The sequence below is a fragment of the Chelonia mydas genome, chromosome 26 (assembly GCF_015237465.2).
Source record: "Chelonia mydas isolate rCheMyd1 chromosome 26, rCheMyd1.pri.v2, whole genome shotgun sequence".
Classification (NCBI taxonomy): domain Eukaryota; kingdom Metazoa; phylum Chordata; order Testudines; family Cheloniidae; genus Chelonia; species Chelonia mydas.
Genome location: NC_057859.1, coordinates 14,539,158 through 14,553,142, shown reverse-complemented (window position 1 = coordinate 14,553,142; position 13,985 = coordinate 14,539,158). Strand labels below are relative to the sequence as shown.

The window sequence follows — 13,985 nt, the reverse complement described above, 5'->3', positions numbered from 1 at the left end:
AGGGCAAAAAGAGCCCAGAGCAAGCCTGGCCAGGACCTGCTGCAGGAGGCGAGGTGTGAAGTCGAGGGCTTTCCCAGCAGGCTGGGTGGGGAATGGTCCCCGGGCAGGGGCTGGCGCTCGGGGTTTCATCGCTGTGGCCCCATAATGGACGCAGCTCCTGCGCTTGAGCGAGGCACCGTGAAGAAGGTCTCTCAGGCGCTCGAGCCAAGGGGAAGGGCGTCCTTTCCGTGCCTTTATTGGGGAACGCTGGCCCTGGATGCTTTCGGCCCAGAGAACGACCTTCCTGGGGGCAGGGCCGCTTCTGTGCTCACGCCGCTTTCTAGCTGCTGAGCTCCAGTGCTGTAGTCACGGCCCTGGGCTCAGGGGCCCTTGGCCCCGGGAGCGGAGCAGGAGCGCAGGCCAGCAGAGCGGGTGCTGGGAGCGAGCAATAAGACCCACGGCTGCTCCCTGGGGGCAGGGAAGATCCAGGTGATGGTAGGGCAGGGGCTGGTGCCCACATCCACAGGCTGGGGGAGGGACGGGTCCCTCGGCGCTGTCTGTCTTCGGGGCCTGTAGCAGGCTGTCATCCCAGGAGCTGGGCTGGCCTGGGGCCTACGGGCTCCTGCCGCTCCCCGCCAGCGGATTGAGGCTCCCGAAGGAATGGAGACTGCGGAAGGGGTTTATCAGCTTCATGGCCAAGTAGCGCTGGGGAGAGGAAGGGAGGGAGTCAGGCCCTGCAGCATCTCTAGCCAGCAAACCAGGCTGGGGGCTGGGGCTCCATGGGCCAGCGCCCTCCCTTAAACGGGGCTGGATTAACCTATTGTGGGCCCCCCTGGGGGCAATGGAGCATGGCATGGGGGGCAGCCCCACTCCACCCTGCCCAGTGCAAGGCACTCTACAACCCAGGAGGTGCTAGACCCACTGTGGGCCTGTGCTACACACAGCCCCCCATGCCCAACTCCCTATGCCCAGAGCCCCCCTGGATCCCCTGCAAATGCACAGCACCCTGCCCAGTGCCCCCCCACTCCCTAGTGCCCCAACACATCTGCCCCACCCCCTCACAGCCCAGCCCCCCCGAGAGACCCCTCCCGGCCATACTCAACGGCCTTGCAGGGAGTGACTGTGTCCCGGGGCAGGGGATCGCTCCGGCCCCCTCAGGCATGGTGGCTCAGCTCCGGGGAGACAGGTGGGCCCAACAGGTGATGGGAAGCAGGGATGCCCGGAGCTGGAGGGGCACCAGGGTCCGGCCAGCGGGCAGAGAGGAGCCCTTGGCTGGGCAGGGGGAGCCAGCGGGGTCCTGGGGCGCAGGGCAAGTGGAGCAGGCTGGGGCCCCTTCTGAGCCGGGGCCCGGCTCCACAGTGCCACTGGCACCGTCGTAAACCCAGCCCGGGCGAAGCCAGGCCTGGCGTAGTGGGGGCACAGGCTGGAGGGCAGCAGGCCCTGGGGCCCTGTGCTGCAAGGCTCCCCCCGCCCCCCGTGCCTGCGTGACCCCTACAGGGAGCGTTGGATCCCCCCCCAGAACTCGGCCCCGGGGAGCAGGGCTCGGGCTGCGGCCCGTCCAGCGTGGCACCGCTGCCCCGGGCAGGCTCGGTTGCTCCCTCCTTTGCCTGCACCCGGACCCAGGGCTCTGGTGGCCCCCGTGGCTGCAGGCCCCGCACCGGGGAGGCGTAGATGAAGGTGGCGAGCAGCAGCAGCAGCAGGAGCAGCGCGGCCCCCAGGATGATCTTGCACTTGTGCGGCTGCCAGAGGACGTAGCGCAGGCTCTTGACGGGGGCCGCGAACCACAGGAACGAGGCTTCTGGGCGCCTGCCGGGAGGAGACGGTGTCGGGCAGCCGTGCCCTGGGGTTGGGCAGGGGGGTGGGTTCTTCCTGGGGCCTTCAGCCCCCCGTCTAGGCAGTGCCCTAGCAGTGGGGAGGGGGCTACCCCAGGTGACCCCTGTGCTCCCTGGGTCAGGGCAAGTGGGGGGTCCCTCCCCACCCCTTCTGCCGGCCGTCCTGCCCCTTCGTCATGTGGCCCCGCCCACAGCTCCGCCCCTTTCTGCCTCTCCCACCCAGGGTCCCTCCCCTCCTGCCTCTCCCACTGCAGCCCCCCCCCGCAGCCCCAAGAGCAGGGGAGCTCTGTCCCTGTGCCAAGGCCGGGGGTCACAGCAGGTGGTGAGCACTCCCCCAGTCCCAGGGCCAAAGCAGGGGGCCGGGTGCTGGGGCTTCCCCCGCCCCCCATCCCCCCCTTCCGTGGGGGACCAGGGTCGGGCGTGGGGGCTTCCCCCCCCCAGAGTCTTCTGGCGGGGTCAGGAGCCACTGGGGGCTTCCCCCACCCGCCTGGAGGCCGGGGCTCTGGACTTACACCGCCCGGCGGCAGATCTTTCCTGGGGCCCCCTGGGCGCAGGCCTGGTGGCCCAGGGCTGATCCACCCCGGCTCCTGTGGCAGGGACGGGCATGGGGATGCGGGGGAGCAGGGCTGCTCGCCGCCCCGTGGCTGGACCGGGCACCAGGGGGCAGGGGAGCCTTGGCGCCGGTTAGTGCGCTGGGAAGGGGGCGTTTGGGAGCAGTAAGTGGTTGGGCATGTGCTCGGTTATTGATCCTCCTGGCACGATTCGGGGGGTTTCCCTTGTAACGCTCCCCCCTCTTGCCTCCGCCTCACCCCCCCCCCCCCAGCACAGCCGAGCCGGCTCCCCCCACTTACACGGGGGGCTGCAGGGTGGGGTTCATGTTCGGCTCCTCCCGTCCCTTCCCAGCTGGCCGCTCTTCCGCCTCCTTGGCCGTCAGCATCTCCAGCGTCATCTCGATCTTCCCCTGGAGAAGCGAGGCGGCATTGGGCCATGGCGGCAGAAGGCAGGCGCCCCCCCCCCCCCGCCAGAGGTGCTGGGCGCTCCCCGGCACCTGCCCGCAGCTGGAGGAGGATCGTGCCCCTGACCACGCACACAAACCTCTGGTTTTCCGACCCCCGGGGACACCCTAGCCCGAGGTGGAAGTAAGCCGGTACGCCCCGGTACAGCGTAGCGGTAAGAGCTGGTGCACCGTACTGGGGCAGCCCGGCTTCCCCAAGGGGCAATTTAAAGGGCTGGGGGCTCCCAGCAGTGGCTGGAGCCGCAGGCCCTTTAAATAGCCCCCGGAGCCCCGAGCTGCTGCTGCTACCCCGGTGGGGGGGCACTTACCTTACAGGGTGGGCTGGGGCTGGCTCTGACCCCCCTCAACTCCGCCCCTTCTGCCCTAGGCCCCGCCCCTTCCAGGGGCCAGAGCTGGCCCCAGAGTACCGGTAAGTCACTCGACTTACTGTCACCCCTGCCCAGCCCCCGCCTCCCGCTCTGGGCCCCCGTGTCCTTGCGGCTGGCCCCCAGCTGGCTCATACCGACAGCCGCTGCCTGCCCTCCTCCTGCACCACGCACGGCCACCAGCCTCGGGCGAGCCTTTGCTTGAAGAGGGAGGTTCTCCTGGGGCAGCGGGCTCGGGCCGGGGAGTCGCTCTCGTCCTGCAGCATTTTCAGGGTGCAGTCCCGGGGGCGCCTGGCTGGGCAGGGCATGCTGAGCAGTTTGATTTCCAGAACCCCTGCAAGCAGCACAAGAAAGCTGCAGGGAACAGCCCGGGGACAGGGCGATGGAGCCCTTCACGTCGCCCAAGGGCGCTCCCAGAGCGGACCTGACAGAGGCCCTGCCTGCCCTAGAGGGATGGGGCCGATCCCAGGGTGCTGCGCCTCACAGCAGGGGATCCATTCAGAGCCCCCCAACAGGGCTGCTCTTCCCGCTTTGTGCAGGGACCGGGGCCCCAGAAGTGGCTGCCTTTCCTTGGCCCTGCAGCATCTGGGCTGCTCTTGGGGACAGAAACGTACACGATCGTTAGCGAGGAGGGGACGGCCCTACGGCAACCTGTGGGAAGGGCAAACGTAACACGCTGCAGGGTAAACGCCCGGGGAAAGGCCTCACCGAGAAAATCGTCAGCCGAGAACTTGTCGTTGTCCCACACCTGGAGGATGAGCTTGGGGGGCACCTTCAGCACGGTCTCATCCAGGCTCCAGAGATATTCCTGTGAGCAGAGTGGGCGCGAGCTGAGTGGGTCCTCCCAGGCTGCGGGCAGGGCAGCTGCGGAGAGTCTGTGGCCAGCTGGCGTCTGTGGCCAGCACGTACCAGCTGGGGGCCGGGTGACCCAGCTGGGTGGGGAAAGGGCAGCCCCGGCACTCGGCCTGCCAAGGGGATGCAGCGTGGGAGGAAGCGCCAGGTTGCTGGGGCACTTACCAAGTTGCCAGCCAAATGAATGGCTGTTTATAGGTCTGCAGCCTTTGAAGGGTTAATGCCCCAGCAGAGGCTCAGGGTGCTGCTCAGAGGTGGGCTTGCAAATGGAAACCCCCCCTCCCTCCCCCCCCGTTAGTGGATAGCTGCAGCCTTCCAGCCTAATGCAGGGACTGGGGCTCCCAGGGACGCCCAGGGGAGGTCATTATGGGAGGTGGCAGGTCAGGCTGCATGATGCTGGCAGTCAGGGTAGGGCCAACTGCTGCGATGCCCTCCCCACACACAAGGTGGCAGCACTGACAATCCCTTTCCCCCGGCATGGCCAGCGCTCTGCCCAGCAGCCCAGCCCCAAAGACGGTCAGCAGGGTCACAGTTCCGGCCAGGGTGGGTGAGGACAGACCCGGAGCAGGAGACAGGCTGGAGGAAGCTGGCCACAGAGGGGCAGATTTAGGGCAGGAGCCCGCGCCCCAGGCAGGCAGCGGAGCACACTGGGACTCCGGCCAGGGGCACTACAGGCATCGGGTTCAAACTGCTGGGGGGACTGGCCCGCCTGAAACACAGCCTGTGCCCTACCTGCCCCTCGGAACAGCAGCGATGGGTGTGGGGCCATAGCAGGGCAGAGCAGGCCGTGCTGGCGCAGGGAAGCGGATGCCCAAGGCGAGCAGCACCCACCTTCCTGGGCAGGACGCAGACCTGCTCCATGGGCAGGAACTCGAAGGGGAAGATGAACCTCCAGTTGAAGTTGCCCTCTCCTCCCAGGGACCTGTAGTGCACATCGGTTCTCTGCCTCTCCTCCTCCAGGCCATCCAGCCACCTGCAACCAGGAGCCCGAGGCCGGCGTGTGAATGGAGGGCATGCGGGTCCCACAGCACCCTGCCCCGCTGTGTGACACGGCACCCGCCCTGCCCCACTGCAGCCGCCCTGCCTCGCTGCACCCGCCCTGCCTCACTCAGCGACACGGCACCCTGCCCCGCCCTGCCCCGCTGCACCCGCCCTGCCTCGCTGCACCCGCCCTGCCCCGCCGTGCAACGCGGGACGGAGGACGTGGAGCTCTCGGGCAGCGGGGGGAATGCCCTGGAGCTTCTGGGTGGCAGACACCTCAGAGCTCGGAGCCGCTGCTGGGGGTCCCCTGGAGCTGTCAGCCACAACGGTGGCAGGTGCTGGACCCCTCTCCCCCACACAACGGGGCTGGGGCTCTCTCCCCTCCCCGTGGGCTTGAGTCATTCGCCCCCTCAGCCCCCCCCCCCCCATTCTTAGCAACAGTCACGGACAGGTCAAGGCTTCTGTGAAGTTTGTTTGCTGCCCGCGACCTGTCCCTGTCACTGTCAATAGCCATGACAGCATCGGAAGTGGGTTTATGACAAAGCTCAGACTCCGAGCCCCAGAACAAAGCGTCCCAGCAAAACAGAAGGGTTCTGGCTCCCAGGCTGCCTCTGACGCCGGCCCCCTCAGCCCTGTGGCCAGGGCCCTCCGGGGTCCCGCTCCGTCTCCGAATCTCCATACAGCAGGAGCCCCAGCCCTGCCCCCAAAGCTGGGGAGCTCAAGCACTTGTCACCCCCCAGCTGGCCTGGCCCCACTCAGTCCTCAGGCTCCCGGGGCTTGGCAGGCGGCTCTGGCTGGAGTCGGCCCCCGGCTAACGCAGACCCTGCCGGAGCCTCCTGGCACCCCCAGCGACTGCAAACCTCTGCCCTGCCCGGGGAGGCAGCATTTATACCGGCCCCTTCTCCCAGCTCACCCCCCATTGGCTGGGAGAGAGGGAAGCCTGGCCCCGCCCACGCTGCGAGGCTCCTGGGCCCAGGCCCTTAAAGAAACAGTACCAGGTTCCCGCCGTACTTCCCATCTCCCCACATCGCCCAGGTCCTTGTGTCCATAATCAGGCCTTTCGGCTCTGAAAGAGCCGTGCCAGGGCTGGGGTGGACTGACCAGTGGGCAGCACTGCCCCTAAGGGGCAGACTACCCCATCACACATGCCCGTCCTCCATTCCCTTCCCAGCTAGCCCATGCATGGTGGGGCGTGCAGAGCCGATGGGAAGGGCCATGTGCAGGACCTGGGGGTTGGGAGGAGCTGGGGGGGTTGGAACAAGGCAGAATCCTCCACCGCTCCTGGGTCAGGCCTCTCGGGTCGGGGCCTCCTGCCTTTCCCCTTTCTAGCTCTGTGCTAGACGGGCCGGCTCTGCTCAGGAGGGGCCCAGAGCGGCTGGAGCTTGGGAGAAATCCAGAGACATCCTGCTCCCATAGGCACCGACTTCTGGTGTTCCTGGGGGAGTGCTTGAGCCCCCGCTCTGCCCTGGGCCCCACTCCCACGCCACCCCCTTCCCCCAAACCCCCACCTCCCTCAGGCAGCATCTGGCCAGGGGCTGGGATGTCCCAGTCTCTCTACCAGTGCAGTCCCAGGAACGGCCGGCTGTCGACAACCAGCACAGACCTTGGGGGCTTGCTCTTATGCAGGTGGTTGTTGGCTCAGGGCCCTTGATAGCATCTCCGCCACTGCCTGCCCGCCAGGCGCCGGGAGCAGAAGCAGCCAGCTAATGACAGACCCAAGAGCACATTGGCTGGGCCCCAGAGCACTCAGCTAAAGTCCCGAGTCAACACCCTCAGAGCAAGACAAGTCTCAGAGAAAGGAACCAAGATCCATATTGATACTCAGCAGCCAGCGATTCCCGCACCTGCCAGCAGCAACCCACTGGAGACCCACTGAGCTATGTAGAGAGACTTACCTTCAATGCTACCGGGGGTCAGCACTGGGGACACCGGCAGAGCCATGTGTTTGGGCAGCCCAGGGCTGGGACAGCAGGGGGCTGTGGGTCAGGAGTGAGGGGCACCGGCAAGGAGGGTGTGGGGATGGGGAGCCGCAGGGACAGCCGGGAGCTGTGGGTCGGGAACGAGGGGCACTGGCAAGGAGGGTGTGGGGATGGGGAGCCGCAGGGACAGCCGGGGGCTGTGGGTCGGGAGCGAGGGGCACCGGCAAGGAGGGTGTGGGGATGGGGAGTTGCAGAGTCAGCCGGGAGCTGTGGGTCGGGAGCGAGGGGCACCGGCAAGGGGGGTGTGGGGATGGGGAGCCGCAGGGTCAGCCGGGGGCTGCGGGTCGGGAACGAGGGGCACTGGCAAGGAGGGTGTGGGGATGGGGAGCCGCAGGGACAGCCGGGGGCTGTGGGTCAAGAGCAAGGGGCACCAGCAAGGGGGGTGTGGGGATGGGGAGCCGCAGGGACAGCCGGGGGCTGTGGGTCAAGAGCAAGGGGCACCGGCAAGGGGGGTGTGGGGATGGGGAGTTGCAGGGACAGCAGGGGGCTGTGGGTCGGGAGTGAGGGGCACCGGCAAGGAGGGTGTGGGGATGGGGAGCTGCAGGGTCAGCCGGGAGCTGTGGGTCAGGAGCGAGGGGCACCGGCAAGGAGGGTGTGGGGATGGGGAGCCGCAGGGACAACCGGGGGCTGTGGGTCGGGAGCGAGGGGCACCAGCAAGGGGGGTGTGGGGATGGGGAGTTGCAGGGACAGCCGGGGGCTGCGGGTCGGGAGCGAGGGGCACCGGCAAGGGGGGTGTGGGGATGGGGAGCCGCAGGGACAGCCGGGGGCTGCGGGTCATGAGCGAGGGGCACCGGCAAGGGGGGTGTGGGGATGGGGAGCCGCAGGGACAGCCGGGAGCTGTGGGTCGGGAGCGAGGGGCACCGGCAAGGAGGGTGTGGGGATGGGGAGCCGCAGGGACAGCCGGGGGCTGTGGGTCGGGAGCGAGGGGCACCGGCAAGGAGGGTGTGGGGATGGGGAGCCGCAGGGACAGCCGGGGGCTGCGGGTCGGGAGCGAGGGGCACCGGCAAGGGGGGTGTGGGGATGGGGAGCCGCAGGGACAGCCGGGGGCTGTGGGTCGGGAGCGAGGGGCACCAGCAAGGGGGGTGTGGGGATGGGGAGCCGCAGGGACAGCCGGGGGCTGTGGGTCGGGAGCGAGGGGCACCGGCAAGGAGAGTGTGGGGATGGGCAGCCGCAGGGACAGCCGGGGGCTGTGGGTCGGGAGCGAGGGGCACCGGCAGGGTGGGGAGGGGGTGGGCAGCCCCAGGGGCTGCAGGCTGGAATTGAGGGGCCAGGCACCAGCGGGGCTGTGTGGGAAGAGTGTAGAACAGGAGCCCCTGCTCTCAGCCTGTCCGTTTTCTCAGCCTCCATGTCACTGGCTCCAGCCCCGTTTCATCCGCACCGGGCGTCGGCTGCTTCCCAGGCGTGCCTGGCCGAGGGCCCGTGGCTTGGGCTCCCTGGGGCCCGAGGGTGCAGGCGGCAGGCCCTCACCCTTTCACGTAGATGTCGCTCATCCTCTGCCCCGTGATGCTGGTGTCCTGCAGATCCACGTCCCGCGTGTTCCAGACGATGCAGCGCAGCTCGTACCTAGGGAGGGGCAGCGCGGGCAGCTTTGGCTGGTTGGAGGCTGGACACAGCCTGGGGGGGCTGGGGGCTGGTGTGCTCAGGCTGCCTATGGGCCTGGGCTCTGGAGGGCTGGCTGGGGCCGCAGGAACATGGAGAACACAGAGGACCTGGGAGCCCCCGGGCAATGGGAGACTCCACTGACCTCTCCCGAACCTGCGGGACTGAAGGGGAGAGTGTGCCCAGAGCAGGGGTCACACTTCAGGGAAGGAGCTGCAGATGGGCATGGCCAGGGCTGGGGCGTGGCCCCGGTGCTCACCGTGCCAGGCTGGGGAGCTGGGGCGTGGCCAGGCTCTGTGGGGCTGCACACTGCCCCAGAGATCCCAGCTCTCTCCTGGGCGTGCTGGGTTTGTGGTGTGCCAGGGTTCGCCTGCCCAGGGCAGCGAGGGATTTGTCCCACTCACCGTTTGGGCTTCCGTGGGGTGATGTCGAAGGCAGGGCCTGGGGGGCCAAAGCTCTCTGGGAAAATGTCCACCCACATCTGCAGCTTCCCCTGCCGAGCAGACAGGAGCAGGCAACTTGTCGACACGAGCCCAAGCCCAGGCCGGCTCCTCGCCCTGCGCCGAGCCCCCCTGCCAGTGTCACCCCTGAGCGCTCGCTGGCCGTCTCGCTCCCCCACTGGCCAGGCCAGGGATGTCACAGGGCTCCTCTGGGGCCTGGGGGCTGAGCTCCCACCCGGGCCAGCAGGAGCTGCCGTTCCTGGGGAGGGATCCTCCCGCTCCAGCGCCTGGGGGAGGATGCAGCCTCCTCAAACAACAACGAACCTCCCGTCCTCCCCCCGCGGCTCCATCAGCCCCCTGCACGGCTCTCGGCCAGCTGGTGTGTGGGGCCATGTGTCCCCCCGCCAAAATAACCCCCACCCCGCACGTACACACACGCACGCAGTCCCACTGCCCAGCTCTCTCACACCCACACACGTTTCCGGGCGTACACACGCGGCGCGAACACATCACGCAGGGAGGGGCAGCCTAGACCCGCACCCACAGAGCCGGGGCAGCCGGGATCCCGGGGCGCCCTGCTCACGCAGCCGTTTCATGGCACAGGTCTCTGAGCTGCCTGCACCCTTCCCACTGGCCCCGTCGGCTGTAACCGTCAGCCCTGGCTCCGCGCTCCGTGCCCGTGCTGGGCAGCCCACCAAGGACATGGGGCCTCATCCCATGTGACAGACCCGGTTTTCTGGGTTTGTCCCAGGAAAGCTGCTTCCCCACATCCGGTTGCAGTGGCTTTGGGGGCGCTGGTGTGGGGCCAGGCTCACCGCTCTGGTGCCCTACCTGGTCGATGCCGGGCTGGATGCTGTGGTGCAACGTCCTGGTCTCCAGGTGCTCGGGGACCAGCCCGCAGGTGCGGAGCAGGTGCAGGGCCAGGCGCTCTCTCGGGGGGCCCAGGTGACCATGCGCAGGGACCTTGCTCTCTGAGACAGGGAAGCCAAGCACAGCAGAGGGACGTGGGGCACAGGGGGGGTTCCCGTCGCTCCCTTCTGCTAACATCATCTCCCAGCTGCCCCGATTCCCTTAGCATCCTCCCCCACCCCCCATTTCCCAGTGGACCCCTGGGCCTCGCCCTCTCAGTGCAGCCCATTCAGGCTGCTCCTTGCTCAGCGTCCCCAGGGCCATGCCCAGCTCGCACTCCCTGCAGCAGCCAGGCCTCCAAATCCCAATCCCTGGGCCTGGGTCCTGGCCCCCGCCGCATGGGCTGGCTGCTGGGAAACAGCTATAGAGAAACCCTGCAGTCCTTTGATGGCAGGGATTGCAGTGCCCCGGGAACCCTGTGTCCCGCCCAGAGGCTCGCAGTGCCCTGGGAACCCGTGTCCTGCCAAGGGGCCCACAGAGCCCTGTATCCCAGCCCCAGGAACCCGTGTCCTGCCAAGGGGCCCACAGAGCCCTGTATCCCAGCCCCGGGAACCCGTGTCCTGCCAAGGGGCCCCCAGCACCCAGGGACAGGGTCTGACTTGTCTCTCCTGGGGACTCTGGGCACTCACCAAACTGCGCCAGCAGGAAGGCCCTGCCCATGAAGGTGGCTTTGCCTCCGTCTGTGCTGAACTCGGGCAGGGCCAGGTTCTTCATCTTAGCAAAGTTCTCCAGTAACTGGGTGGGGAGGAGCTGGTCTCGCCACTGACAGGGGCCAGAACTGGGGGTGGGGGAAGGGAGGCAGCAGGGATCAGTGTGAGGCCAGGGAGATGGGTGCATTTTAACCGGCTACTCCGAAGCTTGCGCTCAGCTCTCTGACCCCACGGGGCCCGCTGTGCCAGGATTAGGGCACACTCTATGGGCAGCAATGTGTGTGCATTTCATCCCTGGAGCTCATGTCAGGGCTGGGCAGTATTGTCCCCAGAGGGGAAACTGAGGCACAGAGTAGGGCTGGGATCGCCCAAGGGTGCCCAGCAGGGCAGTGACATTGCTGGGAGCAGATCCCAACTCCTGGCTGGTTGTCCTGTGCTCTAACCATGGGCGGGGACTCCCGAGTGACCCCCAGTGCAAGTGAGGCTGGGACTGGTCTGTCCCTGAGCCCTCCTCCATGCTCCTCATCCGATTCTCACCCCTGCACCTCCTTACTGGCACCCCCATGCTGCGTTCCCCAGTGCTCTCCCCATCCCTAACCTCTGCCCCCCTCGTCCGGCACAGCAGCCCCCTGCAGCTCCCTGGGGAGCGAGGAGATTTGTGTGCACACAGGCCAGACCCCTGCTGTGGGCTGACCTGCGTATTGCTGGGAGAGGCCAAGGGACCCCATCACTTCTGCAGCAGGGCCAGATAAGTACCGGGGTGCATCTAGCCCTGGTGCCCCGATCACACTGGGCCCAACGCCCACTGTGCAGACCCAGGAGCCTGCCTCTGCCCGGGTCACGGTGGCTGGCTCCCGAGGGCCTGGGCACCGACGCAGGTTGAAATCCTCTGGGTGGGGAGGCTCTGCCCCAGCTCCACAGCCCAGATGGCAGGGAAAGACTCCGGCCTTGCCCTGGCTCAGCTGGGGGGAGGCGGGGGAGGGTGCTGGCCACTCACATGCAGTAGGACTGGGGCAGCCCGCAGCTGGCCCGGAAGCGGGACAGGACTCGGTTCTCCAGGTCGATGCTGGTGGCCCCTATCTTCTGGTCGGGGAGGACGAGGTCGTAGTCAAAGAGCGAGATCTGCAAGTCCTTCTCCCGTGGGAGGGTGCACGGGAGCTCAAACATCCTGACGGGACGGTGGGCGGGGGCAAAGAAAGGGACGGGAGCTCGCTCTGCGGTCCGAGGGCTCTTGGCCTCAGCTCCGCCTTCCCTCCTGCCCTTCCACCTGCCCGGGCCAGAGCCCTGGGGGACTGGGGAGGCCCAGAGCCCGGGGAAAGGTCACACCGCACAGCGAGTCCCTGGCAGGAGGAGATGGTCTTGGGCTTTACTGCCACCAGACACTCCAGCTCTGTAGCTCCGGGCCGGGCCTGGCACGGGCCCAGCCATCCCACCTCTGCCCCCTCTGCACGCAAGCCAGCTGCACACTGCAAGGGAAACGCTTCTCGGCACATTCAGAGCACGGCTCAGCAGGGCCAAGCTCCAGGCCGAATGTGGGTTTATGTGCCCTCAGTTTCCCTCTGGGCTCTGCACTGATTGTAAAGAGGTGGGACCGGCGTTTGGCTCCCACAGCAGCCTGGTTAGAGCCCAGAGCCATCACAAACTGACCGGAGCCTGCGCCTGTGAATGGCAGATGCGGCCTGGACATTCGCTGCTCCTGAGCACAGCCATGAGGAAGGAGATTCCCCCCTCTCTGCAGGGAAGCGAAGCCCAGCTGGAGGAGACAGGAGGCAGGTGGCTGGGGGAAGAGCTGAGCTCACACTGTATGTCTACACTGTAAAAACCCACGAGCGGCAGTGAGTCGCAGAGCCTGGCTCGACGCACTCGGGATCACAGGGGTCGTGCTGTGGAGCTAACCGGCCCCGCAGACGTTCCCACGTGGGCTGGAGCTCGGGCTGGGACGCCCCCCCCCAAGCCAGACTTGCTGCTGCTGTGGGGATTATTTTGCAGTGTAGACACACCCAGCGACACGGGCTCTGACCTAGACAGAGGCCAGGTCCACACTACACAGCTGAGGTGACCTGTGTGAGACCTGTGTTGACCTGTGTTACAGCACTGCAGGAATTACTGTGGTTTTTCATGTTCACACTGCCCTGCCCCGTCTGTTGGTGGGGCACGTCCTCACCTGGAGCACTTGCACCAACTTAACAGGGGCAGGAGGGCCGGGTGCGGGGGCTGAGAGCCCAGGCTCTCGGTTTGGTGCCAAGCTCCCAGCTGGAGCCCGGCTGCGGCCTGGGCAGGGGAGCTCTGTGGGCAGTGGGGAGCTGAGAGCCCGGGCAGCACCTGGCTCCGGCTGGGAGCGCTGCTGGGGCTCACAGCTGGAACCCCCACCCTCAGTTTCAAAACAGGGACCCTACCAGCGGTGGAATTGACCCCCTTGTCAATTCCACGGCTCCCCCTCTCAGCCACCCTCTGCTAACCTAAGGGGGCTCAGATTCTGTAGCCAGATGACTAATACATTGCTGCCTTGTTTTGAAAAGGCGGCCTGGTGTCTCTGCCAACGCAGTGAGAGCATGCACCCTGGAGGGAAGGGGTGTGCCCACCTGTCCTTTTGCCCACTACCGGGTGTGACGTTCGGAGTGTAATATACTATCTCATTGAAAGGTGACAGGGCCAGAAAGAGTTAATGAACTCCCAGATTGCCCTGACCCAGGGCCGAGCTTTAGAGACGGGCTAGGAAGAGATGGAAATGAACCGAGCTGTGAACTGCAGCCGGCCTTGTCAGAGAGAGAAGGGGAGCTGTTTGCTCAGGGCTTGTGATGAAGCAAACGAGTCTTGTCTACGGGTGTGGCTTTGAGTCAAAGATCGAAAGAGGGGTAATAACGTTTAGGGAGCCACTTGAGTGCAATAGTATCTTTGTCTCTCTGGCTCTTGGAAGGTTGTGGTAACCGGTGTCTGAACTAACACGGGGGAGGCCAACCTGGGCCCCCGGAGCCATGTGCGGTTCTTCAGGAGTTAAGAGGCGGCTCCTTGTCTAGGCACCGACTCCGGGGCTGGAGCGACAGGTGCCACCTTTCCAATGGGCCAGGGGGGCTCCCTGCTCAACCCCTGGCCCTGCTCCCACTCCACCCCTTCCCCTGAGCCTGCCGTGCCCTCGCTCCCCCTCCCTCCCAGAGCCTCCTGCACCCCACGGAACAGCTGGTCAGTTGGTGCGGGGAGGGAGGGGGAGGCGCTGCGCGGTGGGGCTGCCGGTGGGCGGGAGACGCTGGGAGCGGGTGGGGTGGAGCTGATGGGGGGCTGCTGACGTATCAGTGGGGCTCTTTGGCAAGGCACATGGGTAAATTCTGGCTCCTTCGCAGGCTCAGGTTGGCCACCCCTGGTTTACTGGATAAATGACCCTGGGCT

At 66.8% G+C, this 13,985-nt stretch overlaps 1 protein-coding gene across 1 annotated transcript in view; it reads right to left on the bottom strand.

Moving 5' to 3' along the window:
* Positions 1-219: 219 nt before the first annotated feature.
* The window catches only part of FER1L5 (fer-1 like family member 5), a 76,704-nt gene continuing 62,938 nt past the window's right edge, over positions 220-13,985 (bottom strand). The window contains 11 exon segments of the mRNA XM_043536275.1: positions 220-684; positions 1,638-1,785; positions 2,663-2,772; positions 3,329-3,525; positions 3,900-3,999; positions 4,875-5,016; positions 8,471-8,566; positions 9,007-9,095; positions 9,874-10,013; positions 10,581-10,729; positions 11,599-11,769. Coding sequence (XP_043392210.1) covers positions 592-684; positions 1,638-1,785; positions 2,663-2,772; positions 3,329-3,525; positions 3,900-3,999; positions 4,875-5,016; positions 8,471-8,566; positions 9,007-9,095; positions 9,874-10,013; positions 10,581-10,729; positions 11,599-11,769 — 1,435 coding nt within the window. The 3' untranslated portion in view covers positions 220-591.